The following is a 24,379-nucleotide window of genomic DNA, read 5'->3' as shown; positions in this document are numbered from 1 at the left end:
TTCTTTGTTACCACCATTAATTGCAGGGAATTTAACTTGGCATATAGCAATTGTGGTGATTGGCATCAGTGTAAAACTCAAAAATAGAAAAAACCCTGAGTCTTACAGGCTTCAGTTCTATGCATGCTTCTTCAGCAAAGTGGATGGAACTACAGTATGGCTGTTATTTTATTAGTGCCTGAAGGCCCACAAAGAGGAAGCTCTGCTACCACTGATGATGACTAATGGAAATTTTGGTTCAAGCCTTAAAGAGACAGACCTCACACTGACAGCCAGTTCAATGGTTTGTACAGTGCCTAACATCGTAGATGAGTACTGTCATGGCTTCTGAATGATCAGGAAGGTTTGGGGGAGCATTTCCTTATTGGGAGATAAATATAAAGAAAAAATATCCTAAGTCAACTCATTTGCAATATTTACTTGACACTTTTGAATAGATATTAGAAAACAAAGCTAGAGTACAGCTTACAACTCTGTTATTTTCTGAAATTCTGGTTCTATCAGTTTATAGCATGACAGTTCATGTGTCTAATACTAAAAGCCCTGGTTTTACTACATCCCTGTCTCTCTCCTAACCCAACACATTAAATTCTTTTTCATGTACAGATGCTACTGAAAATCTCTTTTCCAGGATTTGCATGCGTCTAGTAAGATGGTATGTCTTCTAAGGGCTAGAGCAGCTCTTTGTATGTGTGCGCTTGGGCTAAAGCTGTCCCTGTAAGTGAGGAAGGTAGAAACTAAGGCCCAAATACTTCTTTAAAAGAAGTACTGAACTATGCCATTTCAATTTTTTCAAGAGATGTAGCTATTTTTCTCATCTAAATTGAAGTGACAAATATAATTACGTCACTTCAATGCCTTGCAAGTAAAAGGACCTCCTGTTGCACACTTTGATAGTATACACAGTTGAAGGGAGGATTTCTCTTAGAAAGTTTAGAAAACTATGTACACAACATGGAAACAATACAGTATCTATACCATAGTGTCATTTAGGCCTCAACATATTTTAAAATATATATATTACTGGCTGAGACATCAGATGAGACCAAAAAGAATAGCAGATCATGGTTTAGGTAACAGTTCATACCTTTTTAACAGTGTCAGATCTGGGCACCTTCATTTCAGATATAAACAGTTTAAAACTGATTCAAGCTACTAAGAAACTCAGACCTCGTTCATACTCAGGATTAGCCACAATTGAACATTTGGCAACTGGCACCCAGCATAACTACACCACTGTAAACTGCAAGTGTAGACTAAGCCATGATTTATACCAGTTGACCTCAAGCCTTTTTGTAAGTGGCATAAACTCCTTGCAAACAATTTATTCAAAATGTAGAGCTTGCGTCCTTAAAGAGACCTTCCAAAACTCTCTGCCCCTACCAAGTTCTATTGGTGAATAAAAGTGTTGAAACATTCAAAACTCTGCAGGAGTTACCTTCTCTCTCATTATGCCAAGTAAGGTCTGAATTGGCCAGTTATGTGGCTTGTTCTAATTATGGAGTCAGAAGCAGGACATTTTATAATAATGAATTCTGGTTATGGCTATCACTGACTACTTCAATTAGAGATGCTCAATCATTCTAATTTAGGGAAGAGTAAAAAAAAAACAACTCATACCTGTTCCTAATGTATTGAAAGCAGAGTATCTGGAGACAGTTGAGGGAGGAACATTATGTAGGCACACATGTTGCAAAATGGTTTATTTTTATATAAAAAGACTAAAGTAATTTCAATAACCACTTTACACACACAAAATCAAATAGATGCATTGTATTATATATATTCACAGGAGTAAAGTTTTATTTCCTCTATTAAGGTATCTCAACACATTTACTTTTTATGAGAGTTTCTAATATTCAAGATGAGCATAACTGAACATCTATTCCTGCACTGTCAAGTCTAAGCTTATTCAGCTAGCTAGCTACCTCCATGATCATCTGCAATACGTTAAGGTCTTCTGTTAGCATAACTAGATAATGTTACAAAGATTCAGGTAACAAAAAGGTACTGTTTAACCACCAATAGAGGTTAGAGTGCACATTATTTTTAAATATTTAATATGCATTATTAAAGTCAGTATACAGGGACAAGTCTAGTCCATTGTAAAAACAAATTAAGAGTAGTTTCATATTTACATCTGGCCCGAGGCTTCCCTCACAATTTTGTTGTTTTACTACATTTTCTTATGTTTAAATGTTTTTCTCTATCTGTTGCTGTGTGAAAGACCCACTAAAAGGTGAAAAAAGGAAACTATCTACAAAATGCTGTTAAATACATGACAAGAAGAAAAAACTTCCTGAACTTCCCTTTAATAGTGATCTTCAGTGTTACTTGTAACAGGTAAAGATATTGACAAGTATGTAAGATAGTGTCCCTCTAATATATGCTACAGCTCATTATTCCACGTTAGAGGATGCACAGCTCCAGTTCAAGACCCTATCCTACTGCACAAAATATAGGTTACCTCACTCTTGTGCTAATAAAATCTTAAGTGTTTATTTCACAGTAAACAGTCTATTGTTCAAACTGTTGAAATGATCCTAGAAAAGGCTAATTAAATTACTGCTTATCCATCCAAAAGCAAACAAGTCTGCCACCTAGAGGGAGAGATGTTTTGCCAGTTGTCATCACTGAGGTCTTGCTTCTCAAACAATTTAATCTAAGGTCTACTGATCAACTTCTCCAGAAAGCATATCTTCCTCCAAACCCACATAATGATCTTTCTACTCACAGATGCTTTAGGATTTCTTGCCTCATTTAGTACTTGCTTGCTCCAGACCCTTTACAAGCTTCTTCCCAATCCATATTATAACCAAGCCAGCAAGCATACCTCAATTTTTTTCTAAACTTTAGATGAATCCTAAGTAATGCTTCTATTGAAGCCCATGGTACAGTTCACTGTTCTAAAGGAAGACAAAGTAGGAAAGAATGAGATCCCAATAATGCTGATGTCCCATTTGGAATTCACTAAGCCATCTCCCTAGATCTGGAAGATAGATAGATCACGTACATAACATCTGAGTGCTGCTTGAAACAAGTACTGGTCTGCTTAATACTTTGTCCAGTGGGTGAACTATATATAGTTGGATTAATCTGGGGTCTTTATTTAGTTGGATTGAAGCTATTTAGAGTTGGCTACTCTCTGCTGTTTGTTAACAAAATGAAAGCTGACTTGTTTTAAACAATAGCTGTATAAAACATCAGTATTTAAAATTTCTGATTATCTGAAGTCTCCAATTTGCATTGGCTTTAACGGACTTAACTACAGGAAAGTATTTCAGCAGTTAGAACATAGTAGTAGTTCTATTTTTGACCTTCCTTTGAATTGAGAAACTGATTACATAAGTCTATCATAGTTGGAAGTTTAATTTACCCATGCATAATTTTAAAGAAAAATCTTGATATGCAAGCACAATCTATCCTATTTCAAAACAACAGGGAGTCCCGCACTTATGTTGTTGATAGCACAGATGAACTAACTCATTTGGAAAACTAGTCCCAGAGGGACAGTAGTGTAAAACACTTTGTACCTTGTTAAACGTTTTAGGAAAAAAAGGGAAACTGCAGCTACAGCTGAAAGAACAGTTCCAAGTTAGGCAACTTTTTGCATGGTAAAAATTATGAAAAGACAGCTCAACAATTTTGAAGCAGTATGTTACAGTTAAGTTCAAGACATATGCAACAACCATTAATGACAGATTTACACATCAATCACTGGGTATGTAGCACTGTCAAGATGCCTCAATATATAACTTCTGGTATTAGATGGTATGTCAGTGTGCCTGTACAATAAAAAGTTTCAATTAGGCCGTCAAGCGATTAAAAAAAAAAAATCACACGATTAATTGCAATAGAATACGATTTATTTAAATATTTTTTGATGTTTTCTACATTTTCAAATATATTGATTTCAAGTGCAGCACAGAATACAAAATGTACAGTACTCGCTTTATTTTTGATTACAAGTATTTGCACTGTACAAAAACTAGTATTTTTCAGTTCACATAATGCAAGTACTGTAGTGCAATCTCTTTACCATGAAAGTTGAACTTACAAGCGTAGAATCATGTACAAAGAAAACTGCATTCAAAAATAAAACAATGTAAAATGCAAGTCCACTCAATCCTACTTCTTGTTCAGCTAATCGCTCAAACAGGTTTATTTACATTTGCAGGAGATAATGCTGCCCACTTCTTGTTTACAATGTCACCTGAAAGTGAGAACAGGTCTTCTCATGCCACTGTTGTAGCCGGCATCACAAGATATTTATTTGCCAGATGCGCTAAAGATTCATATGCCCCTTCGTGCTTCAACCACCACTGCAGAGGACATGCGTCCATGCTGATGATGGATTCTGCTCGATAACAATCCAAAGCAGTGCGGACTGATGCATGTTCATTTTCATTATCTGAGTCAGATGTCACCAGCAGAAGGTTGATTTTTTTTTCCTGGTTCGGGTTCTGTAGTTTCTGCATCGGAGTGTTGCTCTTTTAAGGCTTTTGAAATCATGCTCCACACCTCGTCCCTCTCAGATTTTGAAAGGCATTTCAGATTCTTAAACCTGGGATCGAGTGCTGTAGCTATCTTTAGAAATCTCACATTGGTACCTTCTTTGCATTTTGTCAAATTTGCATTGAACGTGTTCTTAAAACGAATGTGTGCTGAGTCATCATCCAAGACTGCTATAGCATGAAATATATGGCAGAAGTGGGAAAAACAGAGCAGGGGACATACAATTCTCTCCCAAGGAGTTCAGTCACAAATTTAATTAATGCATTATTTTTTTAACGAGTGTCATCAGCATGGAAGCACGTCTTCTGGAATGGTGGCTAAAGCATGAAGGGGCATATGAATATTTAGCATATCTGGCATGTAAATACTTTGTAATGCCAGCTACAGAAGTGCCACAAGAACACTGGTTCTCGCTTTCTGATGACATTGTAAATAAGAAGCAGGCAGCATTATCTTCTGTAAATGTAAACAAACTTGTTTGTCTTAGTGATTGGCTGAACAAGTAGGACAGAGTGGACTTGTAGCCTCTAAAGTTTTACATTGTTTTGTTTTTGAGTGCAGTTATGAACAAAAAAATAAATCTACATTTGTAAGTTGCACTTTCACAATAAAGATTGCACTACAGTACTCGTATGAGATGAATTGAAAAATACTATTTCATCATTTTTACAGTGCAAATATTTGTAATAAAAAATAATATACTTTGATCTCAATTACAACACAGACTACTATATGAAAATGTAGAAAAACATCCAAAATATTTAATAATTTTCAACTGGTATTCTATTGTTTTAACAGTGCGATTAAAACAATTAATCGTGATTTTTTAATTCATGACTAATTTGAGAGTTAATCACGTGAGTTAACTGCAATTAATCAGACCCAGTTTCAATATATTATACTTGTCAATTTACGAGTCGTTTTTACACAACAGTTTCATACTGTTCATAAATGTCACCTAATGAATTTCTACTGTTTAAAGAGAAAGCCAAGATGAAGTTCAACTAACACTGTTAGACTGACCACTTTTTATATTTACAAGTTTATTTCAGTTTTTGCTGTACAAAGTCAGAAGTGCAATTCATTTTGTCAATCTCCATCAGTGACTATCTAAACAAGATACAGATATATACACAAAAGCCATGCCTTTAACTTCATCGTTTACACTAGAGTTACATACTGAGTTGGATGCAAACAGCATCCACACAGTGCAAGGCATAGCTTCAGTTTTTCATGTTTACTTGTCTTATACTCCTTATGGGTAAGAAAAGTCTTCCAGTACTCCAGTTCTTGATTCTAATATTATATTTAACAATCCTGTTTAGTGACAGTGCAGCTTCAGAATTAAAAATGCATTTCTTTATTATCTATATTCTTGCAGGACCATGTTTTGGTGTTTTGTTCCAGATGTAGCTTTAAAGAATCTTCATTTTTTGAAGTAATTTCTTGTCCATATTTATTATCATTCAAATTATTTAATAAAAACAGGAAAAACAAGGCCATTTTCCCCAAACACTGCAAATTATGCACAAGTGTAGAAACAAAGCTCCTAAAAATGCTCCTTGATTTGCCTTCTTTTAGACTGAAGCAATTGAAGATAATTGTGTGAAAGCACTCAACAACTGAATTATTCCCATTTTAAGTTTGAAAAACATTTGAGAGTATTACAAGTTCAGCATATTCATAGTTCCAAGTGGCTCTCTTAGGGAATTCTGCAGCGCAGACATTCATGATAATCTGCTCAGGACTTGGCGTTCTAATGGTTCTTCACCCTTCAAGTTGATTTAGAAGATCTCACTCTAGAAGGGAAGTCAAAAAAAGATAACCAAAACATTTATTCTCTTTCAGGGAACATTCATATTTATGAAAGCCAAGGTATGGTAGAATTAAAAAAAAAAAAAAAAAGTACTGCATCTACATGTGATCTTATTGTGCTATACACTGATCTAGAAACTTCACACATATGCCCTTTAAAAATTCAGGTGTAAGACTTCCAGGGTACCAAATGACACTATAAAATGGTTCTACTGCCCCATACTGTTAAGATCACTCCTTTGATACTGAAAAAGAAAGAGTGGGGAGGTGCTAGAACAGTGGTACTTAAACCAGTGTGTAAGGAGGCACCCTGGCTCCCCGCCGCACCTGAGGGGGAAGAGCCACAGCAGGCACCTCCGTGGGCGGAGCCAGTACCGCCTGTTCCCGCCCCTCGGAAGTCAAGGGGCGGGACAGGAAGTATAAAAGCCAGGGCCCAGAGCTCAGTTTAGCCCAGGACGCCGAAGAGCACAGACGTGGAGGCCCGAGCTCCCGCTCGGCCCAGCTTGCCTTGTGCTCACTATCCAGAGGAGCGCTGGCCGGACCTACCTCGGGCCCGGTATCCAGAGGACCCTCAGCCTGAACTACCCTGCGCCCGCTGGCCGGAGGAGCCGCCAGAGCCTGCTCCCTCCCAGTTCTCCGAGGAACCTATGGTCTGGGACCCGCTGAGTTACGCTGACGGAGGACAGGTACCTGGGGAGGGGGAAATTGGAAGTAGTCCAGGGGTGGCTGACTACAGTCAGGCCGCAGAAGGCCCCCGAGCCTATGGCCGTGTGTATCGGCCAGGATCCCCACTGACCACCCTGTCAATGTGTTTCGGTTGGGAGCCCTACTGACTGCCTTAACGGCGACCGCCGCTACCAGGGCCCCGAGCTGGAACGCAGAGGAGTGGGTGGGCCTGCGTTCCCCCTGCCACCCATAACTGGGTGGCAGAATTCCCCCTTCACCCAGAGCCCCTGAGCTGTGTTACAGTTTGTTTGTTGCCCCGCCCTGCCTAAGGGCCAGGGCCTATAGACATTGCTACCGCTCTGCCCTGCCCCAAAGGGCCAAAGCCTGAACTGTTTGGTGCCCCGCCCTGCCTAAGGGCCAGGGCCCACAGACCTCATTTGCTCGACCCTTGAGTACAGGACCAGCGTGGAACCCGTCCCGCTGCATAGAAGGAGGCGCCCTGGCTCCCCGCCGCACCTGAGGGGGACGAGGCCCGAACCGACCAGCTTACACAGTGAAATAAAGATGTGGTCAAGTGACATGAAAGAGCATGTAAATCTTGATAGGCACAAAAACAAGGAAGTGGAGGGAAAAAAACGAGGCAGATACAAGAAGTGTTATTTGTTAAAGCTGATCCTACATTTGAACAGTTTAGAGACAAGCAGTAGTTATACAAGAACTGCTAACATGAAGCATGACTGCTTATGTAAGTAAAATAATGAACTAATTCATGCTGTACTTTACAGCTTGAACTGCTAAGAGAGGTTTCCCAAACTTTACTGAGAAATGCTTGATACAGAAAAAAAATAAATGTCATACTCAAAGATTTCAAAATATTTAGTCTCATCACACTAGTTATTGTACTCATTTTGCAAGATGGATAAATGAAGATAGCGATTACATGATTTGCCCAACACCACACTGAATGAATAGCAGAGGGAATTAAACCCAGAAATCCTTGCTGCTAGTCTTTTTGTTTTAATAGGACGCGTTGCTAAGTGTTGCCATGGTTGAAATCAGAAGTGTACTTTAGAATCCTCTCTCACATTGAAAAAAATTTGAATGGCTGATTAATAGAAATACTCCACAATTCCTCTTTTCCTTGGCACTCTAAGAAGAAATCTGAGACTAATGGATGTAGAAAGGTACACGACATGAGAATTTTGAGGGAAGTTAGTGACTGTATTGAGCATTGCTGTGGCAAGTAAACAGGAATGGGTCATCCACAGTTTTATACCCACACTATTTACAGAAATTCTGGGCTCCTTTATTTTTAAAAATATTTTCACTCCCTGTGGAAGACAATTAACTTTCTATAACTACATACTGTAAGTTACAAATCTATGTCCTCTTTACAACGACTTTTGGAAAGGGTTAACTCATCCCTCTAGTATTAGCTCCACTAAACACAGGAGGTAACTTTATAAGGAAAAACTATTGCATTAGGATTATGTCAACACACAGACTGTCAGAAATGGACTAATCACATCACCATGTTGCTATTCCACAAGTGGCACAAACACAAAAATCTAAGTGTACACTGGGGAAGGGTAACTACTGCTTTTCAAGTAGCATTGCTGAAAATAAGTCACCTTAACTACTCCCCAGACCATCAAACTACATATCCTGTTTTGTTTCCTTCCAGACAGCAGTAACCTGCATATGACTGGTTATCTTGCATCTCTACTGATGAAGACAGACATATATGCTCTCACTTGAAGTGAACTATTGAGTTAGTTGCCAAGTTTTCCTATTTTGCCAACTGTGTAAGATTCTGTAGCAGGGCATTTTACATCTAATCACAGAACAAGAGGGCACCAGATTCTATTATACAGTAGTGTTACACAAATCAAAATATGTATATGTAACAAGTAGAGCAAAGCAAATAACTGATTTTTTTCAGTTCACCCAGAGTTGTTTAAATAAATAAAATTAAACTAATTTTTTTAATTTAAGTCAAAATGAAGCCAAAGAGTCTAAAAAGTTTCAGCGAATGAAGAAGTCCATTCTGGGATGACCAAAACATGTTTGACCCGAAATGCTTTGTTTCGAGCAATATTAGAGGGCTAGATTCACTAAACATCACGAAGAGGAGCAGCCTTCCTTATAACTTTTGCCCGGTAGTTAGGGGACTCACACCACCAGGGTATGTTCACTCTCTCTCTCTGACTCAAGTGGAACAGCTTCAACAGGAGAAGAGAGGCTTGCCCCAGAACACAACATAGCTTGGTGGTTAGGGCACGATCCTGCGATGCAGAAGACCCAATCCAAATCTTTGCTCCATATCAAACAATGGAGATAACTGAACCCAGGCCTTCCACATCCCTGGTGAGTGCCCTAAGCATTGGGCTAAAAGTTTTAAGGAGGAACTCACCACCAGCAGTTTTCTGAATGGGACCTACGTTCCCTTGTGAAGCTAGCCCACAACTTTTTTGGACTAAACTATTCAATTAATGTGTGTCAAATTTGAAAAAACAGTTTCAAGTCAACAAAAAACATTTTTCAACAAATAAACTATTCATCCAAAAGATTTTGCTCAGCTCTAGTAACAATGGTTAAAGTTGGTTCTGAAATATTTTTTGTATGCTGAGAATTTAGCCCACTTTAAAAATTACACAAGATTCAGGGGGATCAGAAGTGTTTATCCTGCTCAATTTGTCAGAATGATACAATACATATTTCACAGTAGTTTGTCTTATGTTGATAAATGCCTTTCTTCCATTTAAATTTCTCACATACCTTCATCAAGAGGTACTGATGATTTAGTTTCTGATGTCAGAGTATCCATATCTTCAAAAGTTTTGGCACCTGGGTTATCTTGCTCCACTTCACATAAATATACATCAATGGGTCCCTTTGTGCTCTTTATACGTACTTCTATACAATCCTGTAAAACAGATTTAATATATTGAAAATCAGAAGAAATTTATAGATTAAGCCAAACTAATTTTTACTTCAAGTATTTTGCATATATTTTAACACAAATTAACATACAAGAACAGGTCCAGATATAGAAGAGACATTTTTATTTTAACAGACTTAATTAAGCCAATTTAAATGTTCCTTAGTTCTTGGTAAATCGATAGGTTTACCTATGAAGCTGCCATACTGAATGACATCGATTAAATAATGTAATTAAGCAACTGAACATTTCTGTGCATTAGAAGAGTTTTGTTTTGATAAGGGTCTATCTAATGTGAAGACCTACTTTTTCAGTTGGTCGTGTTCAACAGGCCATGTTGACAAATGACTGGATTTTATTACACTGTTAAAAACCGAGGTAGCAAAAGTGGTGAGTTTAGGGTCAATGTGACAATTGAATAGCTCAAAACAATCAGTGCTGGCACAAATTTTACTTCTAGCACAATCAGTATGGCAGAACAAATTTAATAAATTGCTATATCAACGCCCCCAGTAAATAATATCAGCAATGCAATGGGCTTTCAAGAACCAAAAGGCAGAGGACACCAAATCACCCCAAGACAGCAATCAAAAAAATGAATTAGGCATAAACATTATAGGGAAACAAGTTCCAGAACTATTTTTTCCCCAAAGAGACAAGTGCATTGTAACAGAAAAAAATCAAATATGCATGAAAATTTTACAGTATGTTGTTCTAGCTTTCTAAACAATTTCAGTCAGGGCTGTTAGCACCTCTTAATATGGTTGCCTGAAACTTTCCATTATAAGCCCATTTTCAGTTGCTTATAAAACTGTGCCTAACCAACCATTTAGGCTGAAAATTTCCATGTTAGCCATCTACCTCAGGAGGAATCATTTTGGAAAATTTCAGCCAAGGCAGTTTACAGCTGTTTCCAAGAATGAATGTAGGGAAAAAACACACTGCCAGAAACTTTTAATATAGCCAAAGCAATACATTCTTTGAGAAGCTGTAGCTCCCTGATGCTAAGCAACTTAGTGAGACCAAGCTTGTCAGAGATCACTACTAACTGTGTGTTCCTCTTTTTTGATTGCCTGACTTGACTACCTGGGATCTGATTTGCTTAAGTGCAGCACACTCAGAGCTGCAACCAAAGCCAACAGGAGCTGCGTTTTGAACATATAAAGATCTATATAGTGTTAAGTTAAATCAGGTCTAGGAATCTCAAATTGGGTAGTAGTGTATGCTTGTAAACGTAATCTCTGTGCCTCAGTTCTCCATCTGTAAAATGGGGGGGTGTTAATTATGACTCCTCATCTCAAGCTGTGTTGTTAAAATAAATTAATTTGTGAAGCATTCAGGCAATTTAGCAATGAGCATCTTAGAAAAAGTCCAGAAAAATTAATAATTCTGTTTCCAGAGCAAGGTTTAAGTGAATACCATCTATCCTTTGCATTGATTGAGATAGACACATTGTGGAGAAAAATAGTATGTGATCATACAATCAAAGATCACAATGCTTATGCACAAGGGGATCAAATTCTGGCTGTATAAGGAACCATAAAGGTGACATTTCTTAACAATGCTTGATTTTGCCATCTTAAATCTTTTTTAACATAGTTTTGTGTACAAGGTATACTCTACTTCCTTAATTTTCTCTCTCCTACACTGGCTTCAAATGCTCCTTTTTTACACCTTTTACCGTTAAAAACAGATGCATCTTTCATATAGTCTATTTTATTCAGAACTTGGAATAAAGGATTTTCAGATTAAATTAGCAAACACACACATGCCCAAAGTCACAATATTTTTGCAGTTTGTAACAAAAATAAACTAAGTCTTTTTTTTTAGGGCAGAAGGAACCATTATGATCATCTAGTCTGACTTCCTATATAACAGGACAGTAAACGACCAGAGTGAGATGTCCGGCACTTTTCACTAGCAAATATAACAATCCTCTCCAGAGGAAATTCCAGAATGATCTCACTTGCCTAGATTTTACAATCTATTTATACTTAGGAGTTTGCACTAAACCCTGTAAAGTACCGTATAAGCTTCTTTATTCAATTCCCCCTCAAACTCAAGTACCGAATGAGGTAGCTTGGGCATCAGTTACAGATGCTCCTCCATCCCCAGCAAAAGTGAAGTGGTAATCTATGATATAGTATTTTCCTAGTCTAGACAGTAAGAGTCACCATCTTAAAAGCGAAAACGCTGTCCCCACACATTTTTACACCAAACATTATAGCAAGTACCTTTGTTTTATGAAACATATCAGATAAGAATGCCAATATTATATAATACCAATATTAATTTCTGTAAGTGAAAAATCAACTGCTCTTCTTGCAAACTCTAATTCTAAAAATGCAATTGCCTTAGAGTGATGAAAAGCAATACTTACTTCTTTAGGAGCTGGTATTTCTAGTTTTGTTTCTTCTGGAGCTTTGATTGCCATAACGATCTGTTCTTGAAAGGCCTTAATGCTATGAATATCTTGATATGTCACATAAGCTAGTGTACACATAAGTCAAGGATTCCATAAGGAAATCTGTTAACTGTTTTAAGAAGAAGGTATGGCTGTTAACATGTGATATAATTACTTTCTGATCTCTTTCAAGGAATGGACAAGTTTCACTGGTTATTGTCTGAAAATGAATTTATTTAAGCACCAGATTTTCTTCTAGTTAGCCTTCTGCCTAGAGGCAAGCATAGAATGAGAATCTTAGTTGATATTCCCAATTTTCATGTTTGGTGTTTAATTCGTGTCTCAATTACAAAACTACTTTTCATTTGTCAAAGCTTGCCTATGAGATAGGAATACTAAATGTAAATATTCATAATTACTATAGTGACAGTGTTTCTTTAAGACTGCTCCTTCAACTTTTACCCTCTGCAGTTTATTCTATATAGACATATATCTGCAAATGTAAGTTTCTTTTACTTGCCCTGTACTAAAGCATGAGGAAAAATCATAGAATATCAGGGTTGGAAGGGACCTAAGGCCCTCATCTAGTCCAACCCCCTGCTCAAAGCAGGACCAATCCTCAGACAGATTCTTCCCCCCCAGATCCCTAAATGGCCCCCTCAGGGACTGAACTCACAAGCCTGGGTTTAGCAGGCCAATGCTCAAACCACTGAGCTAGCTCTCCAATCTCTTACTTGCCATTCTAAATTTCCATCACTAACTGCTTGGTGCCAATAGCCAAAGTAACTGGTGCAGCAGTTAAAAGGATATTTTGTGTTTTCTGTATCATCTGTTAATTCAAACAACTGGTGAGCACAGTCTTTAATTAATTCATCCAGAGCTTCTTCCATTGCTGATAAATCAGAAAGTTCATCTCTAAGCTTTTGTTGCTCTGATGCCTTTCCAGCAATCTGATCGAGATCAGATCCTCTAAAAGAATATGAAAGTTATCAAGAACATTATTTAAAGCTTATATTTATAAAGTCTATAGTGTAATGCAAAATACTTAAACATTTTCTAACTTTTAAAAAAAACATAGCTAAAATGTTGAAAGCTTTTTGGTCAAACCATTATTTTTAGTTTCTTGTCAGTTAAAAAAAATCTTCACAATTGCTTCATTTCCTGATATTAGAAAGTTAAAAGCACACTATAATTACAGACTGTATTAATTATACAGTGCAATTTAAGAGGCCGTACCATCTCATTTATGAAAGTTACTGCGAAACACTAATGAAGCTAAAACACATGTTCACAATTACGTCAAAGTTAGATCAAACTACATCACACAAAGCATCCGTATTATTTTTGCAAATGTAAGTTAGAAATTTCAAAGCCAACTCACACCCACTGGATAAGGTTCTTAGATCTTTTCTGAATTAGGTGGATTCCATCCAACACATTGGTGATGTCATATACTCTTCGTTTTCGTACCCCCAAAGTTGTTGCTACTTCATTCAAATCAAGAACACCATCTGGAGCAGTTTTGACAAGATCCATGAATTTTCGGGTCAGGTAAACCAGGGATGCATCAAAACGAGGCTTTGTGACTTTCAGGGTTTCTGTAAAGGTTTGACATCGTATCATTTAGTATTAACCCTTGGAGCTCTGTTCAAAGCATTGTCATAATTTTCCAATATACAATGCTTATGAGAAGTGTTACATTTGCACAGGAGGTTGAAGTTTTGTTCTATATCAGTACAAGTCATACAGAAAGCTGTCCATCCAATATGCCTTAATTAATTTGCAGAAGTTTTATCTAGAAAGCTAAAAAGATACCTCCATGCCTTTTAAATTCTGACATTAGACTTCCAACAAGGATATCAACTGTGATATGAACATATGGATAAGTAATTTTACAAACTGGTGGGTTACTAAACAGCCATGATGATATCTTTTGTTTAAAATAGTCCTATTGCCAATTACGAGCCTGTAATCAAGAGATAAAAAGACTGTCTGAATGGCACCTACCTATGCCATCTGGTCCCTCACTTAAATATAACAAAATTAAAAGTTGCTTATTATGTCTTCTTATAGGAGCCATTTAACAAGTTCACAAAGGAAAACGTAAACTAGACCACACAGTTTTCAAACAGCTGTAATTATATGAATATCAATTACCACAATTTACTTAAATTCAATTACTGGCTAATTTGCTCCTCCATTTCATTTAATCAAAACATCAGGAACAAAATCTTTTTTAAGAACTCCATCCACCTTTTGATCTTTCAAGAAAGATTAATTCAGACATTGACCACCGAAAACTACAGAAAGCATTTAAAAAACAAACAAACAAAAAACACACCTGTCTCTTACAGGTGATTTTTTTTTTTTTTTTTTTTTTTAGGGGAAGTGGAATTAATTTGGAAATGTTTGGCTTCTGACTGTGAGAAAGGTTGTTTAAACTAAGCTTATGTCTACACTGCAGATGACTGTCAGCACAGTTATATTGGTCAGGGGCCACACTAATGCCAGAAGTCTGTAGTGTAGATGCAGCTATACCAGCAAAATTGCACATTACCAATATGTAGCACAGCTTTGCTTGTATAACTGTGTCCACAATGGGAGTGCTTTGCTGGTATTAGTATACTAGTACTTCTATACCAGTGAACCACTCCTAGTGTACACCCAGCTTACGCAAACTATTAAGTTGATTTCTGATCCTTGGATAAAGTTTATAGAAATATGGTTTAAAAACAATTCAGTTATTAATCACATAAATGTTTCCAAGCAGAACTTGTTTTTACCCTTAAAGTTTTGTTTAGACATCAAAGGTGCAGAGCTCGAGGATATTGCACATGCAGCTATCAAAAGTTCTGAAGACTGACACTGAGAAACTGCTCGGTACTCTTATACTTTGGCCATTTCTCTGTCTTTAATTCCTGCAATTTAACCGGAAATGTTTTATTCGAATGTGAAATATTAGAGTACATATTCCATTCAAATACTGCATGTTTTGAACACCTTACAAGACTGAGAACCAGACAACCGAGGAGTCCCAGCAGAACGCTTGCTAGGCTCATCAGAACCATTCTAATAAACTAAATCCCCAATCCTGTAATTGGATCCATGCAGGAAGACTCTCAGTGAGTTCAACAGGAGACTCTATGGGCCCAAGAGTCCTTTGAGAGTATACGGAATCAAGACCTACCTCAGTCTATCTGTAAAACACTAAAGGTGCTCCATAGGCCTAAGAGGCTCTCTTACTGGTTCTCTCTATAGTTCAGAAGTTTCAAATACTGTACCACTATAGGGTGCACTCCAGTCCAGGTTTTACAGCCCAAGAGCACCTGAAATTTGATAAAAAAACAAACAAACAAAACACTAAAACCTATGGGCTAAATTCTCCACAGCTCACTAACTTCAATTGAGTTGCATGCCATGCAACTCATAGCAGAATTTGTCCCATATATTCCTTAATTTGTACTATTAAACTACCAATTTCTGTCACTGATTCAGTTAAGACTATGCCTGCTGCAGGTCTGACTTAATAAATCTTAAGATTTTTTAACTGAAATTTTCCAGCATTAATGAGACATTTGACTTTAGTTTGCATGACATCTTCATAGTATGTTATTTATACCATTCCTGTAAGGTTGTGTACCTTATATATCAGAACGGCAGAGATCCAATCACCAAATCAAATTAAACTAAACAGCCAAAAAAATTTTAAGTACAGCAGAAGCAGAAAGCCTGCCAAACAATCAGTGGGGTCACTGGATGATCAAGGTGCTAAGGGAGCACTCAAGGAAGATAAGGCCATTGTGGAGAAACTAAATTAATTATTTGCATCAGTCTTCACTGCAGAGGATGTGAGGGAGATTCCCACACCTTTTTAGGTGACAAATCTAAAGAATTGTCCCAGGCTGATGTGTCAACAGAGGAGGTTCTGAAACAAATTGATAAATTAAATGGTAATAAGCCCCCAGGGCCAGATGGTATTCACCCAGGAGTTTTGAAGGAACTCAAATTTGAAACTGCAGAATTACTAACTGAGGTATGTAACCTATCACTTAAATCAGCTTCTGCACCAGATGACTGGAGGATAGCGAATGTGACACCAATTTTTAGAAAAGGATCCTTGCAATTATAGGCAACTTCGGTACCAGGCAAATTGGTTGAAATTATAGTAAAGAACAAAATTGTGAGGCACATGGATGAACATGATTTGTTGGGAGAAGAGTCAACATGGCTTTTGTAAAGGGAAATCACATTTCACCCATCTATTAGAATACTTTGAGGGGAGGTCAACAAGCACGTGGAAAAGAGTGATCCCGTGGCTATAGTGTACTTGGACTTTCGCAAAGCCTTTGACAAAGTCCCCCACTAAAGGTTCTTCAGGAAATTAAGCAGTCATGGGATAAAAGGGAAGGCCCTCTCATGGATCAGCAACTGGTTAAAAGATAGGAAACAAAGGGTAGGAATAAATGGCCAGTTTTCACAATGAAGACAGGTAGTGGGGTGCACCAGGGATCTGTACTGGGATCAGTGCTGTTCAACATATTCATAAATGATCTGGAAAAAGGAGTAAACAGTGAGGTGGCAAATTTGACAGATGATACAAAATTACTTAAGGTAGTTAAGTCCAAAGCAGACTGCAAAGAGTGACAAAGAGATCTCACAAAACGGGGTGACTGAGCAACAAGCTGAAATTCAGTGTTGATAAATGCAAAGTAATGCACATTGGAAAACAAACTCAACTATATATAAAATGAGAGGGTCTAAATTAGCTATTACCACTCAAGAAAGATCTTGGAGTCATTGTGGATAGTCCTCTGAAAACATCCATTCAATGTGCAGCACCAGTCAAAAAAATTACAGAAAGTTAGGAACCACCAGGAAAGGGATAGATAGTAAGACAGAAAATATCGTAATGTCACTATATAAAACCATGGTATGTCCACACCTGGAATACTTTATGCAGTTCTGGTTGCCCCATCTCAAAAAGATATTAAAGCTGGAAAAGGTACAGAGAAGAGCAACAAAAGTTATTAGGGATATGGAACAGCTTCCACACAAGGAGATATTAATAAGACTAGGACTTTTCAGCCTGGAAAAGAAATTACTTAGGGGGACATGATGGAGATCTATAAACTCATGAATAGTGTGGAGAAGGTGAATAAGGAAGAGTTATTTATTCCTTCACATAACACAAGAACCAGGGGTCGTCCAATGAAATTAATAGGGAACAGATTGATACCAGTCAGCTCTGTGCTCTTGGGGAACCAGGGCGCAGCATCCAGCCTGTTTGACTCATGAAAGACACCTCCCTCTCCCGACCAGTCTCTGCTTGAACCAAAACTGATCAGAGAAAAGACTTGCAGAGAGCAGTAAAGGGTGTTGGGAGACACACCTAGACCCCTCCTGACAAGGGTGACAAGAACAAAGGCAACTCCCCTAGACTCATCTGCATGAAAGATGGGAAAGGTATCTCCATTAGCATACAGAATGGAGAACAGAGAACCACACTGAACTCTGGGACCAGAAAAAAGCAAGGAAGCACTGCATCATGGCAGATCTCTGCTCCAGATGTTAACGAACCCACGCCTGCACACACCCAGCTCAGCAGTTATCAGACCAATTCTAGTAATGAATCCTTGATTGATATCCAAAATACTGATGCTGCCTAATTGCACTGTGAGCTCCCTGGACGAAAACATCATCCATAGTGAAGAGTGATCAGCTCCTATTGTCTAGCCTAAAGAAAACCCTTGAGTCATCAGTTTACCCAGAAACAAATCTAGTGTTCTCCCTTGAATCATTGTTGTTTCTCTACAAAAACCCCTACCTATGTTTAAGTGTTCTGATGCATGGATCAACTCTGCATCAGTTCCACTGGGATTTCATCTTCTCCTGACTGATCGTGCTAGGGGCTCTGCCAGTCTCCAGCACTCAGGACCCTGAGCTACCACCATCGCTTGGGAACCCCAACCAGTTCAAGCTTCACGAAGCGGTGAGATCCCTCTCTCTGTTTTCTTTTCTACCTCAGGTATTGACCTTTAATAATGTAACTGTTATATTGGTTTAGGTTCTCCTTGTGTAGTTGTCACTATTATTCAATAAATAACTTTTATGGTTAAGCTGGTTGCTTCTCTCTCTGAACCTAACTCTTTTGTGTTTCTAGCTTCCCCATTTAATCTTCAGCAACGCCAAAGATCCCTGTAGCATCCAAAAATGCTGTGGGGTTTGCTCATCAAGTGGGTTACTACCAGTACAATTGTGATGTGAAAGTGGGGATAGGGACATGCTGAACCTGTGACATACGAGGGTAGCAGCCTGGAAGTGCTGCTCGACCCAGACTACTGAGTCCAGGGGCATATAAGGGTGGCAGCTTGGAAGTGCTGCTTGACCCAGTCCGCTGAGTACAGGGGCATATAAGGGTGGAAGCCTGGAAGTGCTGTTTGACCCAGCCTGCTAAGGCTTACTCTGCTCCAGTGCAGTACTTGTGGAATAAAAGGGTGACAGCTTGAAAGTGCTGCTTGGCCCAGCCTATTGAGCCCAGGGGCATATAAGTGGGGGGCTCTTGAAACTGCTGCTTGACCCAGTCCAGGGACATATAAGGGATCAGCTTGAAAGTGCTGACTGACCTGATCCGCTCAGACTTTGCTCAAGCCTTAGGGAACACAGGATAGCTCCATTGGGAGGGGACTTGCAGAACGGAGAAGTAGAGCTCCATATGAAAACACACGTGACACAAGCAGTACATTGATAGAATTACAGAAACCCCCTCCCCAGAAGAGTAGCCCTAATAAATGAGCATACCTCAAAGTAAAGGGCAAATCTGGTAACAAGATTTAAAACAAACAAAAGGAAATATTACATTACACAATACAGCCAACCTGTGGAACTCATTGCCAGGGGATGATGTGAAGGCCAAAACTATAACAGGGTTAAAAAAAGAATTAGATACATTCATAGAGGACAGATCCATCAACGGCTGTTAGTCAGGGCTGGGCAAACTTTTTGGTCGAGGACCACATCTGGGTATGGAAATTGTACGGTGGGCCATGAATGCTCACGAAATTGGGGATAGGGGTGAGGGCTCCTGCTGCAGATGTGGGCTCTTGGGTGAGGCTAGGGGTAAAGGGTTGGAGGTGCAGGAGGGTGCTCTGGGCTGGGACCAAGGGGTTTGGAGGGTGGGAGACGGATCCAGGTGGCACTCACCTTAAAAGCAGCTCTTGGAAGCAGCAGCATGTCCCTATTCCGGCTCCTATGCAGAGGCATGGCCAGGTGGCTCCATGCACTGCCCCGTCCGCAGGCGCCACCCCTGCAGCTCTCACTGGCCATAGTTCCTGGCCAATGGGGGCTGTGAGGGTGGGGCTTGGGGCATGGGCAGCATATGGAGCCCCATCTGCCCCATGCGTAGGAGCCAGAGGGGGCGACATGCTGCTCCTTTTGGGAGTTACGGCACACGCAGAGCAAGGCAAGCCCCAGACCCAGCTCCTCGACAGGAGTTTGAGAGATGGATTAAAACATCTGAAGGACTGGATGCGGCCCCTGGGCCATAGTTTGTCCACCCCTGCTATTAGTTGTGGGTGTCCCTAGCCTCTCACTGCCAAAGGTGGGGAGTGGATGGCAGGAGTTAGGTCACTCCAAGCTTGCCTATTCTGTTCATTCCCTTTAGAGCACTTGGCATTCACCACTGTCAGGATACTAGGCTAGGAGGACCATTGGTCTGACCCAGCATGGTCGTTCTTATGTTCTTAAATTTGCTAGATGATTTATTAATTGGGAGTTTGCATCATTTCATATTCATAACTAGTGAAAACTGCCTCTAAACAGGCTCAAAATTCACTCAATCTTATGTTTATCTGGATAAATTCGGAATACTGTTTTGAAACATGCAAGACTTAAAGCCATGTATACATTAATGGGATATCTGCTACAAAGAGTAAGCAGTGCATGTAACAAAGTTTTCAAAATAAAGCATTTATCATAGTTTCATATTGTAATTACATAGAAGCCGTTTATCCCACCCTCCTTTAACTGGCTCTCCCCATTTACTGAACCAGAACTCCAGGGCCAGAAACAGGCTCTCTCTACTATGGTTGGCTAGATGGCGCTGCAGCATCACATTTTTCCATTCTTTGGTTTATCTGGAATTTTGATTATATGATAGGGCAGTCTGGTCCCAATTAGACTGGATAAACGGGGTTCTACTGCAGAACATATTCGGTCATCCCTTTCCTATCAGGCCTTATATGCCTGTAGCCCCATTTCCCTGCTCCATTCCAGCATGTCTTCTGTAAGGCAGGGGTCTCCCAAGGTTATTTATGGGGGTGGGGTCTCGCAGTATTGCCATCCTTATTTCTGCACTGCCTTCAGAGCTGGGTAACTGGAGAATGGCGGCTGTTGGCCAGGCACCCAGCTGTGAAGGCAACGTCCTGCCAGTAGCAGCACAGAAGTAATGCGGCTGGCAATATCATACCATGCCACCCTTACTTATGTGCTGCTGCCTTCAGAGCTCGACAGCCGAAGAGTGGCGGCTGCTGACAGAGGATCCAGCTCTGCAGGCTGCAGCACAGAGGTAAAGGTGGCAATACCATACTATGCCATCTTTACTCCTGCACTGCTGCTGGTGGTGCCTCTCCCTTCAGAGCTGGGCTCCCATCCAGCAGCCACCACTCTCCAGCTGCCCAGCTCTGAAGGCAGCATCACCACCAGCAGCTGTGCAGAAGTAAGGGTCGCAGTACTCCAACTCCCCCCACAATAACCCTCTGATCCCCGCCATGACTCCTTTTTGGGTCAGGACCCCTATAATTATACCACCAGATTTCAGATTTAAATAGCTAAAATCATGAAATTCACAATTTTAGAAGTCCTATGACTGTGAAATTGACCAAAATGGACCAGGAATTTGGTAGGGCCCTACTTATACTCCATCTCCTTATAGTGATGGGAAGTGAAAAACAAAATGGTCAGTGATGGGCTGATTATTACTGCTTGCTCAACTGCCTGATTTTGCTCCATTCCATCCTTCCCTCTGTTTTATACAGATTATAAGCAAAAAAGGAGGCAAGTATGTATACAGTGCCTGGCATTCTTTGGGTAAATACATGAAGTAAGTTTGTGAAGAGAGCAGCAGTTTATTCAAACTCCTCCTCTGACCGCATAAACCTTGAGAAAAAGAAACATCTCTAAATCTGAAGTTCAGGAACTTACTTCTCATTGTCACAAACTGTACCTCATCTTCCATATTAAGGTTGATTTTTGGTGGCTAAAAAAACAAAACAAAAAAAGGTGAGTGTAAGACATGAAATATACATATGGCAAACAAGAAGCTTTCCTGAGTAAAGGTTAGCTTTCCTTCAGTAGAATGGAAGCTTTTGTTAAATTAGTTGTCTTAAGTCTTCAGACAGCTTTAGTGTTTTTTCTACTGTTCATAGCTTTACGTTTAAGTGTAACAAAGGGAAAATTTAATCATCTGGTTAGATTTCACTGCCGGGATTGAAACTCTGTAGGGTGAAACTGATAACTGGGCTAGCTTTCATTGTGCTCTGGCTCAAACCTTTCCCAACCAATAGCAGACACAGGCACTTGAGCCATGTAGGATTAACATAAAGACTTGTGGAAGGGGTGAGTAGTGAAGACACCCCACAAAACTCAACTCCTAGCACAACTGCAGATATCAGGTAGTTGCTATGAAGCACACAGGTGGAAGAGAGAACATTCCTGCTTAGCTGGGCCAAGGGTTCACTCCTCACAGTCATTGCACAGAAAGCATTAATGGATGCCTTGATCATCTGTCCCTTCACTTCTTGATGGCCGATTACATAGATTATATAATTTAGAACACAGGTCAATATAATTACAATGCAAATAGTTTGACTTCAACTCATAGGCTGGCAGACTATGCTAGCAGCAGATTTTGTATTAACCTTGGATGTTTTCTGAGCAATGGCATTGCAACAGTGATCCGGGAAGACCTTCCTCTTTTTCCTGCTACTTCTCTTGAAGTAATGCCACAAAACAATGGCGTTTATCAAAGTTTCCCCAGTGAAATACCTAAAATTTCAGGCTACCAACCCATGAAAAATTCAGAAAAGAAAGCCATCGAGTCAAATTTAGCTCACGTTTTAGGATTTATAAAAATAAGTTTTAAAAACTCCACACCAGTTGAAACAGATACAGCTTTTTTATTTCCGAATTAACAGATTTTGTTTTTAAATCACACTCCCGGGTACCCCACTACATCATCAGCGCAGCAGAACCTTTGAGAGCAGACCCGGGGAGAAAGACGCGGTTTATCTGCAGCAGCGGCCAAGGCGCCCGGAGAGCGCAGAGCACTCAGCAGCGGGCAGCCGCCCTACCCCTTTACGTCATTTAAGCCGCACACCTAAGAAAAGCATCTTTTTAGGGAACTCAGATTTTTAACACCAACGCCGCTGCATCCTTCCTTTTCCAGGGGCCCGGGTGTGTGTTTGGGGGGGGGGGGTCATTTACTGCGCGTGGAGAAAGCCGGACATTGCCCCCATCTCAGGTGTGCCCCACACTTGGGGAGCAAGAGAGCGACTGGGCCGGGGCGCCGCGCAGCCACCAGCCACTTCCCGCCCTCACTCACCCGCAGCGTGTCCGGGTACAGCGGCCGCAAGCTCTTCCCCTTGGCGGGGGTGGCCATATTAGCTCGGCCCCTCTCCTCCCCGCCCAGCGCTCGGCGTCAAGCCTCTCGCGGCCCGGGACGCTGCTTACAGGCCGCCGCCCACCTAGAGCTGCGAGTCCATGTCCGGGCAAGCGCCGCCTCCCGTCACACCTCTGGGAGGAGCGGGCAGGGTCCAGCCGCGTTGTGATCCGCTCCCCACGCCGGCGGCCGCTGGGCGGGAAAAGCGACTCCTGGCAGCATGAGGCTCCCCGTGTCACTCAGTCCATGGCGCGGCCACCTCGTGCGGCAAGCCGCTACCTCCCGCCACAGCCCCCATTCTCCGCCCCTCAGCCTGGCTCCGCGGCCGGCCTCCCTTACCCACAAGCCTCCGCCAACGGGTGACACAGGCTGCAGAAACCCCGCCCCTTCCTTGCGGCCCTCGTGAGTGTTGGGCCGGTGAATTCCGAGAGGGAGTGTTTCGTGACGTCACAACCGTCTCGCCAGCCCTGTAGTGGAGGCGCTCGCCTCAGGCGGGGGGACGTTACCCGTCCTTCTCCCTTCCTGTGCGGGACCCGGGGCTGGGCCGACGCCCTAGGGAATCTCAGGCTATTCTCTTTTTGGAAGGGCGAGAGGAGGCAATGGGGGAAAACACCCGTAACCCAAATCCCGCCGGGGCTAAGCCCTGCTGGCCGCAGCCCGTTGGGGAGCCCTGCAGCCCGACACCCGTGGTAGAAGCACCTGCAACCGGAGAGAGGGTCTCGAGGCCCCAGGAGCTGTGCCGTGCCCCACCTGCTCCCATCTCACTAAACCGTTGGGTCCCGCCGCGGCTCTAGGCCTGGAGAAAGCCCCTTGGCAGGCACCGCTATTGCCCCTGTGTGTGGGAGACCAAACAAAGCCCTTTCTTGCGGGCGCATCATCACCTTCCCCCAGATACTCCCCTCCCCTCCCCGTTCAGCAGGGAGAGACCTGTGGAGGGACAGGTGTAAAGAGTCAGCAGGTGGCTTCCAGTATGTGTGGTTAGGAGCTCAGCATCATGGAATCGTACAAACGGAGGCCTGGAAGGGATCGCGGTAGGTCACCTAGTCCAGTTCTCTGCACTGAGGCAGAACTAAGTGTTACCTAGACCACTGGTGCCCAACCTTATTACACAGGAGGAGCACGTAAACGTAAGCACAACCATGTGAGCCAAACAGATTATACATATTTTAATAGGATTTAAAGTCACATCTATTGATTTATATTTTAAGTTCAGCTTGTTTTGTATGCATTCAGGTTGTTTCTGTGTACAGTATTGGGTATTTACACTCTTGTGTAAACTAAAATGTAAACATGACAAAATGCTAATGAATCAGCTGTTAGTATATTGTATAGAAGTAGGCTGGGAGCCTTAGGAAATGCTCTGGTTGGTTGTTCATGGCTTGCA

The 24,379-nt window shown here is 40.9% G+C and overlaps 1 protein-coding gene across 4 annotated transcripts; it reads right to left on the bottom strand.

The window, feature by feature from the left end:
• Positions 1–1,688: 1,688 nt before the first annotated feature.
• Positions 1,689–23,354, bottom strand: E2F6 (E2F transcription factor 6). Of its 4 annotated transcripts, none has more exons than XM_032792334.2 (7): positions 23,081–23,354; positions 21,540–21,594; positions 13,723–13,939; positions 13,152–13,310; positions 12,318–12,432; positions 9,775–9,922; positions 1,689–6,314 (listed from the first exon to the last, which is right to left on the bottom strand). In XM_032792334.2, the coding sequence occupies exons 2-7, from the start codon at positions 21,571–21,573 to the stop codon at positions 6,310–6,312; spliced, it is 678 nt and encodes a 225-aa protein (XP_032648225.1). In that variant the 5' UTR covers positions 21,574–21,594; positions 23,081–23,354; the 3' UTR covers positions 1,689–6,309. The 4 variants fall into 4 exon arrangements, with proteins under 4 accessions (XP_032648225.1, XP_032648223.1, XP_032648224.1 ...); XM_032792332.2 differs by having other exon boundaries at positions 22,939–23,291; XM_032792333.2 differs by having other exon boundaries at positions 13,729–13,939; positions 22,939–23,291.
• Positions 23,355–24,379: the final 1,025 nt, after the last annotated feature.

The sequence above is a fragment of the Chelonoidis abingdonii genome, chromosome 3, assembly GCF_003597395.2.
Source record: "Chelonoidis abingdonii isolate Lonesome George chromosome 3, CheloAbing_2.0, whole genome shotgun sequence".
In the NCBI taxonomy this organism is placed as follows: domain Eukaryota; kingdom Metazoa; phylum Chordata; order Testudines; family Testudinidae; genus Chelonoidis; species Chelonoidis abingdonii.
This window is presented reverse-complemented; position numbering and strand designations above follow the sequence as displayed.